The 25,669-nt window shown below is 36.7% G+C and overlaps 1 protein-coding gene across 3 annotated transcripts in view; it reads left to right on the forward strand.

Annotated features, from left to right (window-relative positions):
• Positions 1 to 21,731, forward strand: part of zgc:109889 (uncharacterized protein LOC553542 homolog) — a 42,983-nt gene extending 21,252 nt beyond the window's left edge. Inside the window, exons 2-10 of one of the 3 annotated variants that reach the window (XM_067400409.1) lie at positions 4,746 to 4,890; positions 6,131 to 6,265; positions 10,982 to 11,135; positions 12,708 to 12,825; positions 13,217 to 13,300; positions 13,665 to 13,843; positions 15,812 to 16,096; positions 19,245 to 19,633; positions 21,005 to 21,731. In XM_067400409.1, coding sequence (XP_067256510.1) covers positions 4,758 to 4,890; positions 6,131 to 6,265; positions 10,982 to 11,135; positions 12,708 to 12,825; positions 13,217 to 13,300; positions 13,665 to 13,843; positions 15,812 to 16,096; positions 19,245 to 19,633; positions 21,005 to 21,162 — 1,635 coding nt within the window. In that variant the 5' untranslated portion in view covers positions 4,746 to 4,757 and the 3' untranslated portion in view covers positions 21,163 to 21,731. The remainder of the gene's footprint in view (positions 1 to 4,745; positions 4,891 to 6,130; positions 6,266 to 10,981; positions 11,136 to 12,707; positions 12,826 to 13,216; positions 13,301 to 13,664; positions 13,844 to 15,811; positions 16,097 to 19,244; positions 19,634 to 21,004) is intronic. The other 2 variants (XM_067400410.1, XM_067400411.1) reach the window with 2 other exon arrangements.
• Positions 21,732 to 25,669: the final 3,938 nt, after the last annotated feature.

A 25,669-nucleotide genomic window follows, 5' to 3' on the forward strand; every position in this document is an offset into this window, starting at 1 on the left:
CGATAATGCGAGTGAAGTACAAAGCTTACATAATAAATAGCCTAATAGTTTAGCATTCGTCTCGAAACAGTGCAGAATGAGAAAGGTAGGCTTCAGATTCACTTTAAATTAATTTGTTTAGCATCTTATTTAGTTTTATTTCTAATAAATAACCCTGTTTTTCACTTCTTCGCTGCTCTAAACAGTGGTTGCTTATGGCAACACAGCACAACTTCCTGTGTTTGCATTCTGAGCCGTGAAGAAGAATTGATTTCCGATTTGCTGCGTTAAGCAAAGATAGCGGGCACAACTACATATTGTTTAAGAAAATGGTATCGGATCGGTACATTTTAATTACTCGCTGATACCGATGCTAGAATTTTTTTCTGGTATTGGTGGTATTTCCGATACTAGTATCAGAATCGGAACAACCCTAGAAAAAATAAGAGCAGAGTTTCTCTTACAAACTCTTACTCTTGCATTTAGCCCCCTCAAGGAATGAGCGTGCATGCTCCTCGCAAAGGCACATGACACATTTCATAGGTGTCAGATAACCCTGACACAAATGAACATGCTTCCTAAAACTCTTAGCACTTGCTTGCCCTATACCACCTTGGAATATAAAAAAAAAACGACTATTATGATTGCACCTGGCTCAATATAATTTTTTTTTTTTTTTTTTAAAGCCCAGCTAAATCATCTAAATGTTTCAGGAGAAATTTCTGGACATAAGATTCAGTTTACCATCCCATGTACCTGTCAACACAGATGGATCAAAGTCAGACAATCATGAATCTTCCACAGTAGTGATTTGTCCAAAATGTGTCGGCAAGTGTATCTCTGGACAAAGTTTAATTTTTACAGCTGAAGCTTGTGCATTACTTTTAGCTCTAGAACAAATAGAAAAGGAACAACAATGCCTTTTTTTAATTTGCAGACTCTAAATCCTGCCTACAAGCACTTGAAAACTGAACATCCTATAATTATCAACATAATAGGAAAAGTGGACTTTTTAAAGAAACATAATTTTAATATTATTTTGTTTGTTTTTTTGTTGGATACCGGCTATATGGGACTGGCTGGTAATGAACAAGCAGATAAAGCAGCAAAGGAAGCACTTAAGTTGGAAATTATGGAATGTAAAACTATCAGTGTCTGACATTAAACCCTTATTGAATTTGTACATTTACAATAAATGGCAAATGGAATGTAACGAATGCGAAAATATCAAACTGTATAAGGTGAATCCAATACTAAATCAGTGGACATCAATGGACATTAATGGACATTTTTTGAAAGGTTTCTCCAGGAATATTTTTAGAATTTGTTAAATATTAAATTGAAAGATTCTATGTAATTGTTGTCATTACTGTTGTTGTTGGCTTGGGAGGGTTACTTTAAAAATGTATTCCGTTACAGTTACAAATTACTTAAAAAAATAAATAAAAAGTATCCACAAGTTTCCTACGCCCCATGAGGCCTTGCGTCAAACGTGGGAGCGCCTTCTGGTTCGAAGTAAACAAGCTGGATGTGATACTCATTCATTTAACAGTTGACAGTCATTCAAGATTTAACGATCCAAACTTGCGAACGTTTGTTCTTTACTTAAAGATTTAAGATTCATCAATTCATCAATATTTGAACAATGTTTTACAATAAAAAGATGTTACAGTAATAGTAATGTATTAATTTATGTCAGGAGTACACATCAATTATGTTAAATCTAACTGATATTTATATTGACCTAAAAAGAAAACACAGACCTATTTAGTTGTGCATGCATCCATTTATTTGCGATCACAAGAATGCAAAAAACAACTCCAGGAAGGCTTTTAAATCCAAAGGCTTACACATTTAGAAATATATTGATAACATACTCATGTTACGTCACTTTTCTGAGCATTTCTATTGATTTTCCTCTAAATTATGCGATGATTGCTATCCGAGGATGTTTGCGCGATCTCTCCGTCTATCTATCCTGATCCTTTCAGCCAGAGCAACAGAGGGAGCTCATGAGAAGACAACAGGAGTTATGAGTTATACGAGTTAACCGGAGTGTGTGAATCTGTGAAAGATATGCATTTGTTAGGAATCAACAGGCACAGGGAAGAGACAGATAAAACATTAAACTAAATAAATACACGATTATAATCACATAAGAATTGTCTTCATTCCTCAAGCAGTCTCTGATATTTTCCATCAACGTGTGTATTTATTATCGCAGTGGTTAACATAAGTAGCCTTTAGCATCGCATACTGTGGAAACGCGACTGGCTCTGGCACGCACAGCACATTAGGAGTAAAATATAACATCATATGGCTTTGGTGCATCAGTGACGGGAAGAAGATACAGACAGCGGGTTGTTCATGTATTGCAGGGTCAGGATGCTCTAGTCATGCAGCAGCACTTTTGTGGAAGGTCAGTAAAGTAAAGAGCAATTAAGGGCATGAAAACTGTTTATTGTATTGTGATATTATTAACTAATAATGTAGTAAATCGAGATGTTGTCCCTGAGCACCGTAACGACATCTCTCAGATTTGCAACTTTACAAAGTAAACAATGATCCAAAAAACACTTAGCCTCTTCACTAATTAGCACACAAAATACCATTGGTATGCTACTTCCGCCGCCTCACCGGAAGTTGTACCCACGTTCTCTTTTACAGTAGCGCCCCACGGAAACAGGTGGATACAGTAACGTAATCCAAGTACCACAATATGAAAGTAATGTAATCTGATTACTTTTGGATTACACATACACACACACACATATATATACATATATATATATATGCTCCCTCTATAATAACTTTATTGCAATCTCAAAGTTCTGTTATAATAAATGAAGCTGTCTGCATAATGAATCTCTTATTTACATATCTACACTTTGTTTATTATGAGAGGATTTGCGAGCCTGCAGAACTCTGAGTCCATTCCACTCAACGCTCAAAACGCCAGAGTTTTTGTCCAGTGATAATGTAAACACCTCTGATTGGCCATTGCAAAATCAGCAGATACTGTATGTATGTGATTTGGCTACATTGCATGTAGACCGATATGCCGCTCTTGGTAGTGGCAAGTTTTGGTATTTAGTAGAAGCAAGAAAAATTAATTTAGATTTTGGGCTCGTCCATCGGATGATAACTTTTTCATAAGTGAAATAATTCCAAATGAATGTCCAAAAAATAAATTAATTAATGAAATTAAAAACTAAATCCCTCTCTTTCTTGCCACCCTGACTGTACTGCCACTATAGGCCTATAGGCACGCGCTGGCCCTGCCTCTAGGCGACTCAATGTGAGTTCCCATTTTAAAAGGGAACAGTAATATTGAAATTATTATTACAATTTAAAATAACATTTTTCAGTTTTCAACACTACTAAACACTACAGTTCTGGAAAATGTTGGTGCTGGAGACTAAAGGGGTCCTGATGGTTTCACACTTAATTCTTAATTATTTTGCAGTTAACATGCGTCTTTTTTCTCCACCTGTTTTTGTCTGACCCAATGAGCATTTCACTGTCCAATGGTCATGCCTTAATTGCAATTTCTAGTATTTCATTAGTATTGCATCCTTCTCATGGGCATTGAATAATTTTTGACTTTTCAATCCGGGTTAAATATATGTTGGCTAATTTTATCTGTAAAAGAAAACATACCTAATAATTATGCCCACATGAATATAAGGCGTTTTTCATTTCCAGCCTTCATGAACAAATATATCACTTATAAATGAATAAATATAAAATTAATAGTAGTTATTAAGATTAATGTGATTTGGAAATGGTAGGATGTGCCTGGAAAAAAAATATGATCAGAAAATCAAGTGTTATCATATATTGTTAACTACTGTTAAACTATTCCTTTTTTCCCCTTTTACTCTTCTTTTTTTTTTTCTCCCCCCTCCAATCTAAAGAAGTGACCCTTTTACAGGGAATTGAGTGACAGCATTCCTGGGGTGGGAGGGAGCCGGTCTGCGCAGCAGACATTTTTTCATGTCTCATTAGCAGCATACTAGTCTGCTTTAGTTGCCAGGCTATGTTGTCTGCGTGCCCAGGTCACTGAACCATTGCATCTGCATCAGTGTGTGTGATGCCAGTGACTTTATTAGCGTTTGTCTGTGGTTTAGATCTGTTTTAGAAATATGGACCCAGGTTAACTACTGGTGAATTTTTTTTAATTTATTTTTATTTTATTTATTTTTTCCCCAGCACAACACACTTAAGGCATGCTGCTTCAGCAGGAAAGACAATGTAATCATATCAGGTTGTGAGATTTGATGTTATAGAACTGATTTCTTATTTCATATTAACTTTTACCTTTACAATGTCTTTCATTTGTACAATAAACAAATGATAAAAGCAATAATGATGACCCATGGCCATGTGACAGAGTTCTAGACAGGTCACTTACCCTGTCGACCCAGTGCTGCTTTTTAATTTATTTATTTTTTCTATTTTTTCCTATTCCTTGCAATACCTAACTTCTGTTAACTTTTAATATTTTTATATTGGCTGTGAGGAAGGATGATTAGTTTATTTATTTTATATATATATATATATATATATATATATATATATATATATATATATATATATATATATATATATATATATATATATATATATATATATATATATATATATATATATATATATATATATGTATGTATATATAGAAAATAATATTTCTCATTTGGTCTTTGAGTTCATTAGGTGGTTTATTTGTGTCTTAATTAACAAGTCTCCCTGTTTCTCTCTCACAGCAGTAGTCAGTCATGCCGCTAGTGAAGAGGAGCATCGAGCCCAAGCACCTGTGTCGAGGAGCTCTGCCTGATGGAGTGCCCAGTGAGCTGGAGTGTGTCACCAACAGCACCCTAGCGGCCATCATCAAACAACTGGGAAGCTTGAGTGGGTGGCACCCTGCTTTTCTTTTCTCTTGTTGAATTGTTTGTTCTTTTACATATATAATAATGTTATCTGTTGAAATAAGTCTCATTTGCTTATCTCACAATATTGGAGGCTCTCTCCCTACCATCAGTCTGGTCTCTAGGTCTAAGCAATATAACTGAAAAGAGTGGGGGGGGGGGGGTATCATTCAACCAGACTGCCATTATAGTCAAATCGGTTTAGTATACAAAATGTTTGATGTAAACACCATGAAAATATAGTTAAAATAACTTGATATGGTATCTTTTCCACACTTGATTTTATTAAATAAAACAAGGAATTGTATTTAATCATTTTCAGTAATGTGCACCAATATAACATGCAGAAATTTGAAAATATATATTTACCTACATTTCTTTTTTTTTTTTTTTTTTTTTTTACTAAAATATTTTAATATGATTAAACGGAGACAGTGGCTACATTTACGTGCAACCAAATAACCCGTTAGTAATCAGATTGATGGCTCAATCCTACTGAAAAGCCTTCATGTAAATGCCTTAATCCGATTGAGCTCAATCCAAATGAAATTTCGATCGTATTGAAACCATCCCGGTTTATTCCTTTTCTAATCTGATCGAGAGGGCATGTAAACACTTGATCGGATTGAAAACCGAAACTGGAACGTACTGCGCATATGCTAATGTAACTAACGTAGGAGAATGGTTATTATGTCACATATAAACGTGCACATCAACCTGATCACTTTATTTAGCATTTATGTATACACTACGTTCGGATTCATCAATCAAAATGAATTCATTCAGATTGAAGCAAAAAGCCAGTGATGCAAGAAAATTGTTTCCTTACCAATTTATCTAGTTTTACCAGCATGTAAACCTGTTTAGACACTATTCTACACTATTAGGGCTGGGCGATATATCGAATGTTTTTTTCACGCGCATTTCGTCAGTAAAGCCGGTTCCCTGATTACCGCTAAATCACCATCACCTGCTTTCAAATGGAGCGGCATTTAATAAACAGAGCCGTAGTTCACTGACAAGCCACGCAATATCGCGTTCAATATCGATATGAAGACATTCACAGAAGACACTATTCTGGTCCACCAGCTTAATCAAGTTTTGCTGATGAAAAGTGTCGCTGTGCTGGTCCACTTGCAAGACCAACACAAAACCAGAGTGGAAATTCAGTTGATCTTTTAAACATGCCAATCTCTTAGCTTCAGTTGCCATTTGTCTTGCAGGTCGTCATGCAGAGGACATCTTTGGAGAGCTGTTTAATGAAGCCAACAGTTTCTACATGCGTATGAATAACCTGCAGGAGAGAGTGGACCTGCTGGCTATCAAAGTCACTCAGCTGGACTCCACCGTGGAAGAGGGTAACATCAAGCATTAAGCTTAATCTCTACATCATCTCCAGATCTTATCAAGCTTTCAGCTGTTGCAGGTAGCAGCTGGAAAGAGGTTGCGAGAGAGCGCATTTGCCTTCAAGTGCTGTCCTCTATAATGGTCTTCTTTTAGCCTGTAGTTAGAGGGATGACCCAGCTTTCTCTGTCATGAAAGAGGGAGAAATTGCACTGTATCACTTTACTCCTCGCTCTACTCCTCTCATCTCATTCTTTTGTTCTTCCCTCTGCGGAATAGAAGAATCCAGTGCCTGGTGGCACCGTCTTTTGTCTCAATAAATGAAACAGATAGCAGAGCTCAGCACGACTCTCTGATGTCAGGCTATGTGTTTGATGCCCATCACAGAACAGTTTTATTTTTTATCTGTAAACACCCTGTCCATATGTAAAATCAAGATTAGGGCCATGTTACATGTTCTAACGATGTCCTTGTCTATTTAAAACGTTCCACCTGGCTGTGATCGATAACTGGAGAGCCGATAAAGAGAGTTTAATATGTTCCAGCTCCCCTGTGACCACTCATTTAGGGAGAAGAAACATCGACATTTCTTTTAAAGTCCGAGCATTCTATTACCACCTGATTCACAGTGAGTGATGACCTCTCAACCACACCCGTGCTGAGAGCCAAAGCCTGCTGGGAATGCGCACAGTGTGGTTTCTGGACCGTGTGTCTCTAATGTGTGTCTGTGTGACCTGATGGTGATCTGGGGTTTTATGTGTGCTGCATGCAGAATGAAGGGTTGGAAAGGAGACTGTGTGTGTGTGTGTGTGTGTGTGTGTGTGTGTGTGTGTGTGTGTGTGTGTGTGTGTGTGTGTGTGTGTGTGTGTGTGTGTGTGTGTGTGTGTGTGTGTGTGTGTGTGTGTGTGTGTGTGTGTGTGTGTGTGTGTGTGTGTGTGTGTGTGTGTGTGTGTGTGTGTATATATATATATAATGTGTGTTGTGTGTTAGTAGAAAGGGTGATGGGATTTGGTGGCATTCATGGTTGTATCTGATGCAAAAATGTCATCCCTCCCTCTCTTAACATTCGTTCTAATTATTAATTTATAACCAGCCATCCACACTTAAAACAGAGTTTCTTTTGCACTCCAACAGACTGTTAACAAGGACAAAATATGGATTTAGATATGTGAATAAAACAATTAAAGTAAGAGACAGACGAAGAAAGCTGAAGTGAAAAATGTGGAGATTATATTAGAGAGAAGAACATCATTGGATATTATTATGTTTCACAGCCAGGATTCTTATAGTTAACTAAAACTGAAGCAATAAATAAACAATTTTGTTAATTGAAATGAAATGAACATTAACTGAAATAGTTAACAGTTAGTTTGTTTCAGCTTGTTGCCAAGACATTTCTCATTTTCATTTAGTTTGCCTTGATGTAATCAAATAACTAAAACTTGAACTAAAAATAAAAAAAAATGTATAGACATTTAATAAAATAAAAAAATTACAAAAACACAAATCAAAATTACTAATATTTTAACTAAAATAATAATAAAATTGGAAAATATAAAAATAAAATAATTAAATTACAACTATAATAAAACCTCAATGATAATAAAATACAGTAACACTGTTCAGAGCAGCCATTTTTGTATTAATAACATTCTGATTACAGATGAATCTGAGAGGAATCATTTCTGAATAAAAAAGACAACCATTTTGATAGCCAATGCAGAGGTTAAGGATATAATTTTAAATATATATAACATGCATGTCCTAAGAGTTGCATCCAGGGCCGTCACTAACCCTAACCCTAACCTGAAATCCCTGCGATTTCAACTGAGGGCAACAACCCTGGGAATGTGATTTCAAGGGTACCCACATCAACAACTTGCACCGGTACCTGGAGACCCAAGCTACAGCCCTGTCTGCATCATAGCTGTTTTAGACAGAATGTCTGTTGGTATTTGAACGAATGGACAAAGAAAGGGCTTTAGCACTTCCCTTTAGCACTGCATTGTGGCTCATAACTCCATAGTACATTTTTTGAAAAGTAGAACCACCTTGTTTTATAGGTTGTCCCAGGTTTGACCTCATATACCCCATTCCTGCCATCAGATCAGCCAGTTTGCTCAGTCTTGAATTATTAATGTTCAATAAAGTAGTACAGTGGCCCCTGAGGCACAGCCAGTGCTTTATATTGCGAGTGTTCTCCTGTGGCATACATAATTAGAGGGTGATTGAGGCAGTCCATCATTCTTTACATCAAAACAAGCCCCGTCCCCTCAGTAACAGACAACCCCAAAACTAATGTAGAGGGTCCTAATAAATGATTTAGTTTTGGACCAGAGCCAAGACATTAATTTCCACACAATGTCATAGATCATTGTATGACATCACTTGCATCATCATGACTTTGATGTTGGACGAATATCTAAATAGCTCTTTTCCACCACTGTTCACTGCATTTTTTTTTTAATGCAATTTCACTACCTTGGTTTTTATTTGGATGGTGTCAATGTACAGAACATCTTAAGTCACTCATGAACAGCTCAATCTACTAAACAAAAAAACAAAAACACCATGGGATTGTGAGGCCAGAACATAAAAAAATGATGTTGCTCTTAGGTGTGCAGCTGATTTATCGTATGTGTCTGAGCCATTCCAGATTAGTCCAGGGTGAGAAGCAGAGCGTGTGAATAGGAGAATGACCATCTGCTGTCTCCTGGATAGCTCTATCCTCTCCTTCAGTGAACACTTAAAAGACTTAAGCAGGGATTTCACACAGCTCTGCTTTAAGACCCTTTACTCTTTATGTTGATCAAGAGACATCTTGTCTTAGTCAAACCACAACTTTAATCACCATAATAATGAACGTTAAACTGATCTTGGGTAATGGCTGTAAGTATTGCCTTATCATTATCCAGTCCTCTGAGTGGCAGTTAACTGGTGTTTCGTGTATAGTAGTATGTCATCCATTATGGTGATTATGATCCATTCAGCATTACTTCGGTCTGTCTTGCCTTTATATAAGTGTAATTCGTCTTGGTTCTTCATTCTGTAAAGTCTTAAAGGGTTAGTTCACCCAAAAATGAAAATTCTGCCATCAATTACTTGAACCTTTGTTCATCTTCGGAACACACATGAAGATATTTTGGTAACACTTTACCATAAGGTTTCATTAGTTAACATTAGTTAACGAACTAAGAATGAACAATATTTCTACAGCATTTATTAATCTTAGTTAATGTTAGTTTCAAAATTTACTAATACATTAATGCACTGTGAACTAACATGAGCAAACAATGAACGACTGTATTTTTATTAACTAACATTAACAAAGATTAATAAATACTGTAACAAATGTATTGCTCATTGTTAGTTCATGTTAGTAAATGCATTAACTGGGGTTAACAAATTATACCTTATTGTAAAGTGTTACAGATAATTTTTTAATGAAATCCGAGTGGTTAGACATCTGATACAACTTCCACTTTCAAGGTCCAGGGGCCCGTTTCAATAAGGAGGTTCAACCAACTTGAAACTTGAACTCTGAGTTGACTTACCCTGGAATGGGAAACTCTGAGTTTTCGGTTTCAGAACAGCTGAATTGAGTTAGTTCATTCACTCTGAGTTAAGCGCGTGCACCACGACTATGAAAAGCTATCATCAATGGAGTGCCGATATTAGGATTCACCATGACATCAGCACGTGACAAAATGACGTCCGCATACTTCAATGCAAGTTTAATTCTTATCACTGTTATAATATCAAAGGTGAAACCTGGCAGAATGGTAAGTTATTAAACTAATTAATTTTCATTTTATATTTTATACTGGCAGATGCATACTATTTGCACCTCCAGTGTTGAAAATTAACAGGACGCAATAATATCAGAGGCTAAATTATTTTATCATTTTTAAATTTTCTTCAACTTTTAGAACATTTTCTTCATTTTTATTGAAAATAAATGCCTCTCTGATGTGAAGGAAGAAGAGCGAGTTCGGAATGAGGCACATTTATTTTTAGATATTTGTACTTGAAATAGGACAAAAAATACTCGCATTTTTCCAGCATGAACGAATGAATTAACTATTTAAACACCACTTGAAACTTTAAAAAGGGGGAGGAGACTGAAAGAAACTCTGAAGAAAACCTGCTCCTGACCAGGTTAGGTTCACAGAGTAAGTTACCATGGTAACTGACTCGGAGTATAAGTTACCTCTCTTTCAGAAACAGGCTTGACTTACCCTGCTTTCTCGGGTTTGACATACCTTTCATTCTGAAACAGAAAACCCAGAGTTCCCCTCATTTCAGGGTTAACATACTCATAGTTCTCACTTAACCTCCTTTCTGAAACGGGCCCCAGAAAGGTAGGAAAGACATCATTAAAGTACTACATGTGACTACATGTGCTTTTTGTGCAAAAAAAAAAAAAGCTTTATTTACAAAACGGTATTATTCAAAGCATGTTCACGCAACAATGTCAGCTCTTGTGTGAACACACAACGCATGTGTCGGTGAGTAATAATTGACAGAATTTTCATTTTTTGGTAAGCGAACCTTTCAATATCTTATGCATTTTTTATTCTCTGGTAAATTTCTATTGAGAAAATTTAGATCGTTTTACTAAAAAATAAGACAAATATAGAAATTAAGAATGGTAGTTTTGCAACGAAGACAGTCTCAATAAAAATAATGAATACATAAGCTTGATCTCTCCCTCTGCCCCCCGTCTTTAGTCTCTCTGCAAGATATCAACATGAGAAAGGCCTTCAAGAGTTCCACCATTCAGGACCAACAGGTGGTTTCCAGGAACTCCATCCCTAATCCTGTTCTGGAGCTCTACCACCGTGGAGACAAACCTCCCCCTCTCAATATTCTCAGCCCTTACAGGTGACATCATCGTCATCCTTACTTCCAGCTGACATTCTACCATGAGATACATTAAATGTTGTTTATTATCAACCGTAGCGACAGTGCATCTTCTGTAGCATACTGTAGCTTCAGCTCAGCTTCTGAGCTTCGGAATTATGAGTAAGAAGATTATGAGTAAGTAATTATGTACTGCAGAGATGCCCAAGGCTTTTATAACAAAGGGCCAAAAATCAAATTTAAAGGGATAGTTCACCCAAAAATGAAAATTTGATGTTTATCTGCTTACCCCCAGCACATCCAAGATGTAGGAGACTTTGTTTCTTCAGTAGAACACAAATGCTGCTTTTTAACTCCAACCACTGCCGTCTGTCGGTCAAATAATAGGAGTGGATGGGAACTTCTACTATAAGAGTAAATAAAACTTGCTTAGACAAATCCAAATTAATCCCTGTGGCTCATGACGACACATTGATGTCCTAAGACATGAAACGATCGGTTTGTGCGAGAAACCGAACAGTATTTATATAATTTTTTACCTCTCAAACACCACTATGTCCAACTGCATTCAGCAATCGTTTAGTGAGGTCTGATCGCGCTCTGACAACAGCAGTGATATCTCGCGCATATACTTCAATGAGTGCTAGACATCACTGCCGTTGTCAGAGCGCGATCAGACATCACCAAGCGATTGCTGAACGCCGTTGGACATAGTGGTGTTTTAGAGGTAAAAAATTATATAAATACTGTTCGGCTTCTCGCACAAACCGATCGTTTCGTGTCTTAGGACATTAATGTGTCGTCACGAGCCGCAGGGTTTAATTTGGATTTGTCTAAGCAAGTTTTATTTACTCTTATAGTAGAAGATCCCATCCACTCCCATCATTTGACTGACAGACGGCAGCGGTTGCAGTTAAAAAGCAGCATTTGTGTTCTACTGAAGAAACAAAGTCACCTACATCTTGGATGCCCTGGGGGTAAGCAGATAAACATCAAATTTTCATTTTTGAGTGAACTATCCCTTTAAAAAAAAAAAAAAATTTGCATTATATCCAAATATATAAATAAATATACTTCTTTTTAGTTGTAATAGTTATTCAGTCCACATCTTCACAGTGGTGTTTATAGGAAGCCAAACTATTTAAATATAACAATAATAATAATAATTATATAATACGGTATAATATTACATTGTGTTCCCAAATGCATGTTAAACTCACACCACATGAAGAGATGGAGTATTTGCTATTAGATATTAGTTCAGTTGACCGATGCTTTGTCAAAATAAATAGTGCAAAACGCAACATTAAAGATATTTTTTTGCTATTATGAGAAGTTTAAATATATTTTCGATTAGTTTTGAAACTGGCTGGACAGATTAGACTATGTCCCTGGTTTGTGCATCTCTGGTGCAGTGTGACAAAATGATAAATCACTTGCTGCACATCAAGTGCACTATCCTAGAATGTTCTCAATCTCAAGTAGTGTCTGAATGCCCAATTTGTTTCAGCAAATTAGTTTGTTTAAACAGTTTATACCCTTTAATACACTTATACAACCATCATATGTCTATTTCTTTCTTTCTTTATATAGGGATGATAAGAAGGATGCACTAAAGTTCTACACAGATCCCTCCTACTTCTTTAACCTCTGGAGGGAGAAAATGCTGCAAGCTACAGAGGACAAGAGAAAAGAAAAGAGGAGACAGAAGGTGTGTGTCTACTACATGTGCACTTTATGTCCAGTTTCATATCTGTTCTTTCCACAATCATACACTGCAGTTGGGATGTCAAAAATACTGGAACTTTGGTACCAAGTTGATACTTAAATAAATGTTGTTGTACATGGTACTAACATGGTTAAGATTTACTTATCAACAAGCTGGAATAATGCTTAGCACATCAGACAACCTACCTTTGATTCCAACGGCACTTCCAGGCCCCCCATAAAACCAGTTTCTCCAATTCATTTCCTCCTACGAACCAGAAGCCTGTGTGTTTAAATGCAAAGAATAGAGCAGAAAGAAACACGTCAATGAACGTGTCTTTATGTGTGCATGAATGAGAGCTCTAACCCCCCCAGACTCTGCCCCTTCTCTCCAGACCAGCGGCTCAGGCCAGACTCACTCAGACCAGACTAAGTCCCACTCCAGGCAGGCCCTACTCAGAAGCCCCCTCCTGTCCTCCGTAAGAGACCTGCATTTCTCTCAGTCCTTCTGTTCATCCGTCAATCCCTCACTATGCTGACTCCTGCTTGTGCATTCACTTTCTTTCCCTGCAGTCTCTTCACTAGCTTTTCTACTGAGTGCGTGTGTATGTTTAATGCATTTCCTGAATTATGTAGAAAACTTTCTTCACAGCATTTTCAGTGAAAGATGTGGACACTACAGTCTGTGTGTCTGTGATTTTACTCTTTTTAGCTTGACAGTCTAAAACTCTTTCACCAAACGTGATTTGTGATGAATCCCTGGGCTTTCTGCAACACTGCAACTTTCTTTCTCCCTCACTCACTCTCATATGATCTCTCTGTCTCTCTCTCTCACTCACTCAGGAGCAGCAGAAGCAGGTGGAGGATCCCAGTCGTGAGGTGAAAAAGGTTCGTAAGGCTCGAAATCGCAGACAGGAGTGGAACGTAATGGCGGTTGATAAGGAGTTCCGCCCAGATGCCCGCTTCACACCTTCTCCATACCATGGCATGTCCTCTGAAGGCTCCCTTTCGCCGGACAACAGGTTGGTGGTCTCATTCGCTGTGACTCTTTTCCATGGCAATACATGATCTTCAAACTGGGCTGCAGTTCAGCATAGCTCACTACTGCCATCTGTTGACACTTTGAGCTGCCAACATCTGTTTGAATTTATAGAGACACCTGAGCACTCACCTGCCAATCTAAAGCATTACATCTGTATGCAGTTCTTTTTTTATATAGTAAAGTTAAACAATTAGATGATATTTAGTTATTTTACATGTGAATATTGCAATGATTTTAATGTGCTTTTTATTTGGCTTTCTCTCACAGTTAAGCAAGTAAGACAGAGGTTTATATCAGAGACATGTACAACACATTTAAAGTTTAAAAATTGGTTGATTAGTTTGGTTCTGTTCAAATCAGTTCAAACTATCTCAATAAATCGGCAATGATTTATTGATTTGTGTTTGAGTCTCTGCGTGAACACAATTATATACATAATAAAAATTAATATATTTAAAATAATTAATTTCATATATTAAATATATGTTATGTATGTAGTATGTGCTGTAGATGAATTGTGCTGTTGTTTGTTTTATTGGTGTGTAGAAATGAAGGGAAGAATGATGCTTACTGAAAAAAAAAATATATATATATTTTTAACCATATACTGTACACTACTGTTTTTTTTTTTATTACTATTATTTTATTCAGCAAGGACACATTAAATTGATCAAAAGTGAACATAAAGACTTTTAGAGTGCTACAAAATAAATGCTGTCCTTTTGAACTTCCTATTCAGCAAAGAATCCTGAAAAAAGTATCACAGTTTCTACACATTTCTAAAATATTAAAGGATTAGTTCACCTAAAAATGAAATTTTTATTACTCATTTATTACTCACCCTCATGTTGTTCCACACCAGTAAGACCTTTGTTCATCTTCGGAACACAAATTAAGATATTTTTGATAAAATCCAATGGCTCAGTGAGACCTCCATTCCCAGCAAGTTAATTTTGACTTTCAAACACCCAGAAAGGTACTAAAGACATATTCAAAATAACAACTTTATTCAACAATACATAGTGATGGGGGATTTCAAACACTGCTTCATGGAGCTTCGTAAAAGCTTGTAAAGCTTTGAAGCTTCATTGTTGAATAAAGTAATTTTTTGGCGCACAGTAAATATTCTTGTAGCTTCGTAACAATAAGATTGAACCACTGTAGTCACATGAACTGTTTTAAATATGTCTTTAGTACCTTTCTGGGTGTTTGAAAGTCTAAATTAACTTGCTGGGAATGGAGGTCTCACTGAGCCATCGGATTTTATCAAAAATATCTTAATTTGTGTTCAGAAGATAAACAAAGGTCTTACGGGTGTGGAACGACATGAGGGTGAGTAATTGATGACAGAATTTACAGTTTTGGGTGAACTAACCCTTTAAGCAGCATAACTGTTTTCTACCTTAATTTTCTTAAACACCAAATCAGCATATTAAGATTTTAGAAGGATCACGTGACACTGAAGACTGGAATAATGGCTGCTGAAAATTCAGTGTTGCCATCACATGAATAATTTACATTTTAAAATATATTTACATAGAAAATGGTTATTTAAAATTGTATTAATATTTCCCCAATATTACTGTTTTTATGTGTTTTTATCAAATAAATGCTGCCTTGGTGAGACTTTCAATTTTAAATCTAATTAGCTGCAATGACTGTTTTCTCTTTATTGAGAAATTTCAATAAAGGAAGTTGCATGTTTTTGCCTACACTTTCCAAACACTGTGTCTTCTAACATTCATTCTGGTGCAGTGACTGAGGAGCAAAATCAACAGTCAGAATTATTATTTGTGGTAATAAACAACAGCATGCCACACAGGTGCTTTCAATAGAGCTGAACTTTAGAACCCAAAACATTTGTTTTGCATTTAATGTTTCTCTCTTCATGTCTTTTTTTTTTTTTTCTTTTTTTTTTTTTCTCTCTCTCTCATCTTTCTGTCATCAGGTCGGTTGCCTCAGACATGGGTGAGCACTCTTACCCAGGCAGCCCCAGTCACCCAGCTCAACAGATGGCTGTGACCAGCGCATACTCTGCTGCTGATGGCAAAGATCACCTCATGGCCCCCTCTCACGTCCAGACCCAGTCTTTGGACCGCGGTTACCGGCCAGCCTCTTCCTCCTCCGCTCCACCTGGGAGACAGACCATTGGCAGGGTTCAGACCTCCCATGGACAACCAGTCACAGACCCCGCTCTCAACGGGCCACGCCCCCTGCAGGCTAAAGACTACAGGTCTGGGTTGTTTGTTTGTTTTTTTTTTGGCTTCTCATAACATAGTATTTTCTGTGTAAATCTCTGTAATATAAAGTTTTTTTTTTATTCAGTTTTCTTTTGCACTCTCTCTGCAGTTCAACCATGAACCCCTAGGCCTAGGGGTTGCAGAACCATGGTCTAAATGCTATTTCATTTATATTTTTGTTTAGAGTCTGAATAATGTACAAAATACATATACAATCATGTGTAAAATTTAGCTAGCATAATGTCTGTGGCCAAGCACTCACTACAAGGCAAAAGCCTGTCTCGCTGTACACATTTTCTTCTGTTGGTAACATTATCAGACTTTACACAAGAAACCACAGACTAGGGGCTGATCTAAGCACATGGTCTAAACCGCACGGCGCAACTGCACTTAGGGCGTGTCCGAATCCACTTTTGCTAATTTAAGGACAGGAAAAATGGTCGGTGTGCCTGGCGCATGGTCTGAGAGGGTTGTCTCTATTCTCTTAATGAGTGATGGGTGTGTTTTTGGCATAACGTGCAATAAACCTCTCTTCTCTCATTCCCTTTAAAAGCCAGTTGCGCTCGTGCCATGGCGGATTGGCTATTTACATGGCGGAATTTGCAAGCGGAAAAACTGAACGCTTCTCTAGCAAGGAAACGGATCTGCTTGTGCGCGAGGTTGAAGTGCGTGAGCAGTCCATGTACTGGACAAGCCGGATTCCACCAAAGCATTTTTATCTTTATGCACACAATAATAATCTTTTACATTGTAATCCTTTTATTTTTAAAATTTGACATGTTTGTGTGCTGCTTGCGCATCCCTGTATGTGTTATAAGCAGAGTGTACGCGATTGTGCACCTGCATTTAGGCACATATTACTAACGCGCTGTTTAAATAACAAAACAAATATTGCGCCATTGACTTTAGACCAGGTTTCAGTTGGTCAATGGCGCAGTCTATTCCAGTTGCCTCAAAATAGTAACGCTCCAACAATGCGCCTGAACACACCTCGTTTTCAGACCAGCAAGCCCATGGGCGCACAAATGGGCATAAATGAATTTGCTATTTAAACAACGTGGCGCAGGACATGGAAACGATAACTGCATCGGGCTGAAACTAGCAAAAAACACTTGCATCGTGCCTGCCGTCGCATTTAACAGGGTGTGTGATAGAGCCCTAGGTGTGTCATCTCCTAATTCAAACTCTCTCAAACTCTCTTTTAGTATTATTTATAATACTGTAGCATTTATTAATATTTTGAATTGGCTTTCTTTTTTATATTTTCAGTTTTCATTTTAAATTTATTTTGTTTATTATTTAGTAATTTTGTTATTTGCTTTTTTCATTTTTTATTAGCCTTTGGGTTTTTTTTATATTTAGTATTAATTTATTTTTTATTTCAGTTTTAGTCATTTTAGTACAATCATTGTGCCTAATGAAGACAAAACGTTGCACTGTTTATTAAGTGTTTGGAGCTGTGTGGACATTACTCTTCTTCTATATATACAGGTGCTGGTCATATAATTAGAATATCATCAAAAAGTTGATTTATTTCACTAATTCCATTCAAAAAGTGAAACTTGTATATTATATTCATTCATTACACACAGACTGATATAGTTCTGTTTTAATTTTGATGATTATAACTTACAACTAAGGAAGATCCCAAATTCAGTATCTCAGAAAATTGGAATTACTTAAGACCAATACAAAGAAAGGATTTTTAGAAATCTTGGCCAACTGAAAAGTATGAACATGAAAAGTATGAGCATGTACAGCACTCAATACTTAGTTGGGGCTCCTTTTGTCTGAATTACTGCGCAATGTGGCGTGGCATGGAGTCGATCAGTCTGTGGCACTGCTCAGGTGTTATGAGAGCCATAACAGAGTCCTGTTGGAAAATGAAATCTGCATCTCCATAAAGTTGGTCAGCAGCAGGAAGCATGAAGTGCTCTAAAACTTCCTGGTATGCGGCTGCGTTGACCTTGGACCTCAGAAAACACAGTGGACCAACACCAGCAGATGACACCCCAAACCATCACTGACTGTGGAAACTTTACACTGGACCTCAAGCAAAATGGATTGTGTGCCTCTCCTCTCTTCCTCCAGACTCTGGGACCCTGATTTCCAAAGGAAATGCAAAATTTACTTTCATCAGAGAACATAACTTTGGACCACTCAGCAGCAGTCCAGTCCTTTTTGTCTTTAGCCCAGGCGAGACGCTTCTGACGCTGTCTGTTGTTCAAGAGTGGCTTGACACAAGGAATGCGATCTGAAACCCATGTCTTGCATACGTCTGTGCGTAGTGGTTCTTGAAGCACTGACTCCAGCTGCAGTCCACTCTTTGTGAATCTCCCCCCCATTTTTGAATGGGTTTTGTTTCACAATCCTCTCCAGGGTGCTGTATCACTATTGCTTGTACACTTTTTTTCTACCACATCTTGTCCTTCCCTTCGCCTCTCTATTAATGTGCTTGGACACAGAGCTCTCTGAACAGCCAGCCTCTTTTGCAATGACCTTTTGTGTCTTGCCCTCCTTGTGCAAGGTGTCAATGGCCGTCTTTTGGACAATTGTCAAGTCAGCAGTCTTCCCCATGATTGTGTAGCCTACAGAACTAGACTGAGAGACCATTTAAAGGCCTTTGCAGGTGTTTTGAGTTAATTAGCTGATTAGAGTGTGGCACCAGGTGTCTTCAATATTGAACCTTTTCACAATATTCTAATTTTCTGAAATACTGAATTTGGGATTTTCCTTAGCTGTAAGTTATAATCATCAAAATTAAAAGAAATAAACATTTAAAATATATCAGTCTGTGTGTAATGAATGAATATAATATACTAGTTTCACTCTTTGAATGGAATTAGTGAAATAAATCAACTTTTTGATGATATTCTAATTATATGACCAGCACCTGTGTGTGTGTGTGTGTGTGTGTGTGTGTGTGTGTGTATATATATATATATATATATATAAATATATATATATATATATATATATATATATAATATATACATTTTTTTTTTTTTTGTATTGGCCTCATTGGTATGAGACCTGCTGAAATTTATAACATAAAAAAGCAATGAGTTTCCATCTTGTAGAACCTCATCTTTTGAGTAAAGTTGTTTGTCTGAATAATTTCTATCTCTGTTTATATCTCAGTGGTCAGCAGTCTCAGCATCGAGAGTATTTCGTACCTCCTGCTCCTCCTCCACCTCCACCTCTCATTCCTTCCGCCCAGACTGCCTTTGACAGTCCCACTGGCCCCTCCTCTGCCCCAGCCAGCACCATGCCATCTCTTTCCCAGACTTACAACCCCTCTCCTCCGACTCCTGCCCTCCCTGCTTCTTACACCCCTTCCCCAACCCATCCTCCCCCTGCAGCCCCCCCTCCACCTCCACCTGGACCACCCACACACCCCCACCCGCACCCTCACTCACACACTATGCCCACTGCCCCTGTGGAAGCACCGGTTGTCCCCAGGAAGGGCCAGGTACCTCTCATCCCAATGAGCGATGCACGCAGCGACCTGCTGGCAGCCATCCGACGAGGTGAGAGGTCACACATAAAGTGGGGTTTGGGTGTTGAGATGTCAGATGGTGACTACAATCTACTTTTTTTTTTTTTTTTTTCCCCTTTCATTTCGATATTGAAAATTGGCGGCATCATGGAAATGTCACAATGTAAAAACTTTTAAATGTTCTTTTATATTATATAAATATAATATAATATACAGCTGGGGCAATAAAAACAGTTGCTGTTTGGAGTTCTTAACTCTTGCATTGTCAAGATCTTGAACAAAAATTGATGCACCTCTCGATGGAAATAACATCATATTTATTTCCATCAAGAGGTGCATCAATTTTAAATTAAGGTCAGGACTCAGAGGTGCCAGTTCTTTTGTGAAAATGATTCTTCATGCTCCATCCCAACCATTTTCACAATTTGAGCCTGAAGAATCTTGACATTGTCATCCTTGTATATGGCTATCCTGGTATGTGTTTTCCTACATGTACATGGTTGTTTAAGAAATGAAAAGCTACACACTCCATCAATTAGGGTTAGAAGAACTGTTGCCAATCCTATAACATGCTAGAAACATAGTAATCACTGCAATAATGATCCAATCATAGACTCTTAAGCATTTCCCTATTTAAATCCAAACAAAGTTGTTTTTTGTTCGTTTTGTTTTCGTTTTTGGTCAGGCAGTGTAATATAACACCATTCAAAGATTTAGTGACAGTACATTTGTTTTTGTTTTTTTGTTGTTGTTTTTATAATACTTTTATTTTAGCAAGGATGCATTAAATTGATCAAAAGTGACAGTATAAAGTGACTATTTATATTAAATTGATAATGTTAAATGATCAATTCAGGCATGCATGATAGGAATAAATTACATTTTAAAATAGAAAAGTTTAAAATTTAAAATTTCAATAATAGTTCAAAATGTTACTGTTTTTTCTGTATTTTTGATTAAATAAATGCAGCCTTGGTGAGCATAGGATAAAGTCATTGCAGCCACCTTTAGAAGCTCCAGTCGCTATTGAATGTGCATTGTCTGCTCTAGCCTGAAGAATGCAGTTTTTTTGTTGTGATTTCAGTGTTTAGAAACATAATTTATGAGACATTTGATGTCGGATGTCATCGGTGCTTTCAAATATGAAATTTAATTGCAAGCTTGGTGAACAGCTTTGGAGAATTTGATGGTTCCCCATTCAAAGAGAGAGGAGCTGTACTTGCATGACTGAAATAGCTTCAAAGATAGCTGCTGATTGAAATGACTTGCACTGAAGGGACTTTGGAAATATGAACTGAGACACATTTCTTGACAGTTCTTGAGAGGTTCACCCTTTTAGTTATGTATGAATTGATGTTTAGAGATCTTCTCTGGTCCTCCTTTTTTCGTTTTTGTCTTATAGGGATCCAGCTGCGTAAGGTGCAGGAACAGCGGGAGCAGGAAGCGAAGAAGGAGCCAGTTGGGAATGACGTAGCCACTATATTATCACGTCGCATCGCCGTGGAGTACAGCGAATCTGATGAAGACTCTGAGCTGGATGAAAATGAGTGGTCAGACTGAGATGAGAAAAACGACAATAGAGAAATAAAAAAAAAAAAAAAAACATGAAGTAAGCATTACAGTGTAGATTTCAGAGAACAGAATTATCACAACTAATGTAGCATGTTGATGTCTGTCTGCACTAATATATCATGGCTCCTGTGTTTAAAAAAAGGGGGGCTGCCTAACTACAAAGTCTCAAAGAGACAAAACTGGAAACTTTTGAATTTTAGATTGTACATCTTAAATTGAAGCCTTGACTGTGAAATTTAATGAGAGTTTTGACCCCATGGAATAATGTCTGTTAGAGATCGGGTCGTCAGCGCAGTGGGCTTGAGTCCTATGCCTGAGACTATTCATCACTCACTCTGAGTGTGGTGGTCCTACCATCTGTCCTCTCTCCTGCACTTTTTCTCTCTCTCTCTAACCTTAGAACATGACCCCATAATTATTAGAACAGCCAGCTGGATGAACATGCAATGTTAATTTTAGCTTGAAGGACAGGAAACAGTCAGGAATATATTGGAGGATAATATAATAAACATTTACAGTTGCAAGAAAAAGTATGTGAACCACTTGCAGAATCTGTGAAAATGTGAATAATTTGAACAAAATAAGAGAGATCATACAAAATGCTTGTTAATTTTTATTTAGTACTGTCCTGAGTAAGATATTTTACAAAAAGTGTTTATATATAGTCCACAAGACAAAAAATAGTAGCTGAATTTATTAAAATGAAACCGTTCAAAAGTTTATGAACCATTGATTCTTAATACTGTGTCGTTACCTGGATGATCTATGACTGTTTTTTTGTTTTTTGATGGTTGTTCTTGAGTCCCTTGTTTGTCCTGAACAGTTAAACTGCCTAACGTTCTTCAGAAAAACCCTCAAGGTCCTGCAGATTCTTCAGTTTTCCAGCATTTTTTCCATATTTGAACCCTTTCCAGCAGTGACTGTAGTGCAGTACTAAATAAAAAAATAAAAAAATGTAAACAAAATAAGAAAAATTTTGACATCTTCATCCTGTGCAAAAGTTTTCACCCCCCGGCTCTTAATGCATTGTGTTTCCTTCTGGAGCATCAGTGAATGTTTGAACGTTTTTTAATAGTTGTGTTTGAGTCCCTCAGTTGTCCTCGGTGTGAAAAGATGGATCTCAAAATCATACAGTCACTGATGGAAAGGGTTCAAATATACAAAAGATGCTGGAAAACTGAACAATCTGTGGGACCTGGAGGATTTTTCTGAAGAACATTAGGCAGTTTAACTTTTTAGGACAAACAAGGGACTCAAGAACAACTATCATTTAAAAAAAAAAAAAAAAAAAAAAAAAAAAAGGTTGTAGATCATCCAGGTAATGAAATGGTATTACGAATCAATGATTCATAAACTTTTGAATTAATAAATTCAGCTATTTTATTATCTTGTGGACTATATATATAAACATATTTTATGCAAAATATCTTACTCAGAACAGTACTAAATAAAAAATAACACATTTTGTATGATCTCTCTTATTTTGTTCAAATCTTTCACAGATTCTGCAAGTTGTTCACATACTTTTTCTTGCAACTGCATGTAAACATTTTCATGTTCAAGCCCAAAGAAACAGCTGCATTTTGACCTCTTGAATACATGTCAACCACGAATCAAGCGGATAACAAACCAGTTGAAATGATACCAGTTGAAAGTCTAAATAGCAATATTATTGAGCGATTTGCTCCAATAGAGCACAAATAAACAGTAGATGTTTAGTTATATTTTCGTTTATTATTTAAAATGTATAAAATATATTTATGTTTACATCCCAGCTAATTGAATGGATGGACAATCTGAATCGGGAAACTTTATCAAGGGTGTATATGTAAGATATAATCAAATTCTGTTGCAAATATAACATATTTTCTGAATCTGAGGGATGGAGGGAAGCTTCATGATTATGTTTTATGCACATTATCTCCCCAAATTTAATTAAATGATTGAACCCATTTGGATGGATTGGAATGAGTTTTAGGGTTTTGTTTGCTTTCTTCTTGACTACAAGTCAGGCTTTTAAAGGACTTTGATAGTATATTGCTGCATTCTGAATCTACCAACACACAAGTCACAAAATGTGATTGCTGCTACTTGTAGGCAGTTACTGGTAGTGCAACTACAAATGACTTTAGACAACAGAGCTGGGCTTTTATTCATCTACTGGCTCATTAAACAATACTTTGATACTTTGTTTTGAGGTTCAAGTGGTGCTGTGTTAGTAGTTATGGACTGTATCTTTAACTGTGTCAGGATCTCTCTTTGTTTTTCCACTGTCTTTTCAAGAATGGAAAAAGAAAAAAAAACAACATTTTTCTGTCCTTTCAAATGGATATAGTTCATGGCCATCTGTTCCCTAAAGGATCAAACCATTCACTTATTAATCATCTCACTATAGCCACAGTAGATGTCACTGCATCATTACCAAGGCACCAAGCACGCCATAATTAAGCAGACAACAAGACAGCTGTGCTTTTGCCTGTTTTGTCCTGGTAATGTGTAACACAAACACAAATTAACAGTGTTTTCTGTGTAATTGATAAACAGCTGGTTTGGGGTCATTTTTGAATTTTAGCTTTGTTTGCTAGTGTTTTAATTTTTGAATCATCTTGCCTTCTGGGGCATTTGAAACGTTAAATATGCTAATTTGTACAGAATAAGAGCACTTCAGTATTTCAGCTTTTTTTTTCTATTTATTTGCTTAAATGTGTCACTCACTGCACAAAAAGGGAGACTTCAAGTTTAAACGCTCCCAATGTACCAGCTATCATGAGCTGTGTGTTTAGCCTGTGTTTTGTATGTAAAGAATGAAGTTTTTTGTGTTTTAAACAATGTGATGTATAGAACTTTGTTAAAATGGCAGAACTCAATGTATTAAAAATAATATAATGTAGGCAAATGCTGCATGCATGTATGAACTGCCATTAAAGTGCTTCTTAAAACATTCCTCAGTGTGGTGTGGTTTGTTTACATTTAATATTTCAATTTCAATCTATTTATAAATCAATTTAATGCATATATTAAAAAGCAAATCAATCATGCCCAATGGTGGTAGTTTGTTTTTGTTTGTTTTTTGTCTTTTTTTGTCTTCATACAGTATTTTCCATGATCAAATGAAATAAGACCTTTTTTTTTTTTCCCCAGGAATGAAATATTTGGGGGAAAAAATTGGGATTCATGAATGATCTTAAACGCCATGGAAATGTCTGGTTTCTTATAATATCTAAACTATTCAATCGGTTTCCCCCATTCAAATCTCAGGGTATTTATTTACATATGTACTCCAATATTAATAAATTAAAACTATTTATTGGTGGCTTGGTGAGGATACTGAAATGGAAATTGACTCCAGCAATGTCTACAAAATTATAAAAAATAAAAAAGTCATGCTGTAATCACAATCGCACTATAGAAGCATGTGAAAAATAATACAGCAAGCATCAAGTAACTCATCCTTTCCTTAAATTCTGTCTCTATTGATTTATAGATTGTATCCTTCAAATGAATCCCTATCATTTTATACATGCTAGATCAGATTACTTCTGAGGCAAGCAGTGCTTTAATTCCCTTCCTATTGAAAAGCCTTCCTTATTGCTTTATTATCCTTAACATTTACTGTACCTTCTTCCCACTTTCCTTCATTTAATTTTTCCTATTATGATTTCTCATCCCTCATAAATTGGCAGAGAACTGAGGGTGACTTAGGGTCTTGTTCACCTGATCTTAACTTCAAGGAAGGTAGGATGTGTCACCGTCACAGTCGTGACTTGCAGCAGGACTGATCAGCTGTGTGGATCTGTGACGCATCTCTGTTTCATTGTCCTCATTGTCTCCTTCAGCTATTTGTAGAGCTGCCAAATTGAGTTTTTAAAGTGAATGAGTCTGTTTGCTGGAAAAGGTGAACTTAGTTTTGTCATGCCTAAGAGAAATACATTTTTGGGAATGTGATATTATGTCGTGGAGATTATTTAGTCAAGGTAACTAACGTTGCATATCCTTATGTTGTGGCTACGCAATGTGTAGTCTTGTCCTCGAGTCGAGATCCTAAGGACCATATCAACCTGGGATTATCAGAAATGGATATTATTAATAAATAAATATTTTATCTTATTTTATTAGTAGATAATCCGGTTTCACAGACAAGGCTTAAGCTAGTCCTAGACTAAAGTGAATGTTTGTATTGCAGCTTGTAAGCTACTGACATATCTAAAATTCCTGGATTAACAATATTCCTATCTGAAAATGTACTTTTCCTAACCCTACCCATAACTTATCCTTAAAATCAGAGGGAAATGATAGTTTAATTACATTGTTGTGGAAGCACCTAACCAGGGGTGCATTTCCCAAAGCGAACTATGGTCGCAAGTTCCATCGTTACCAATAGAGTTCAATGGGACTTACGACCATAGTTGGCTAACGATGCTTTCGGGAAACACAACCCAGGGTCGTAACCCTAACCTTGACATAAACTGTAAACTTGATTGGTTGATTGGAATGT

This window comes from Chanodichthys erythropterus, chromosome 11, assembly GCF_024489055.1.
Source record: "Chanodichthys erythropterus isolate Z2021 chromosome 11, ASM2448905v1, whole genome shotgun sequence".
NCBI classification, from domain to species: Eukaryota; Metazoa; Chordata; class Actinopteri; order Cypriniformes; family Xenocyprididae; genus Chanodichthys; species Chanodichthys erythropterus.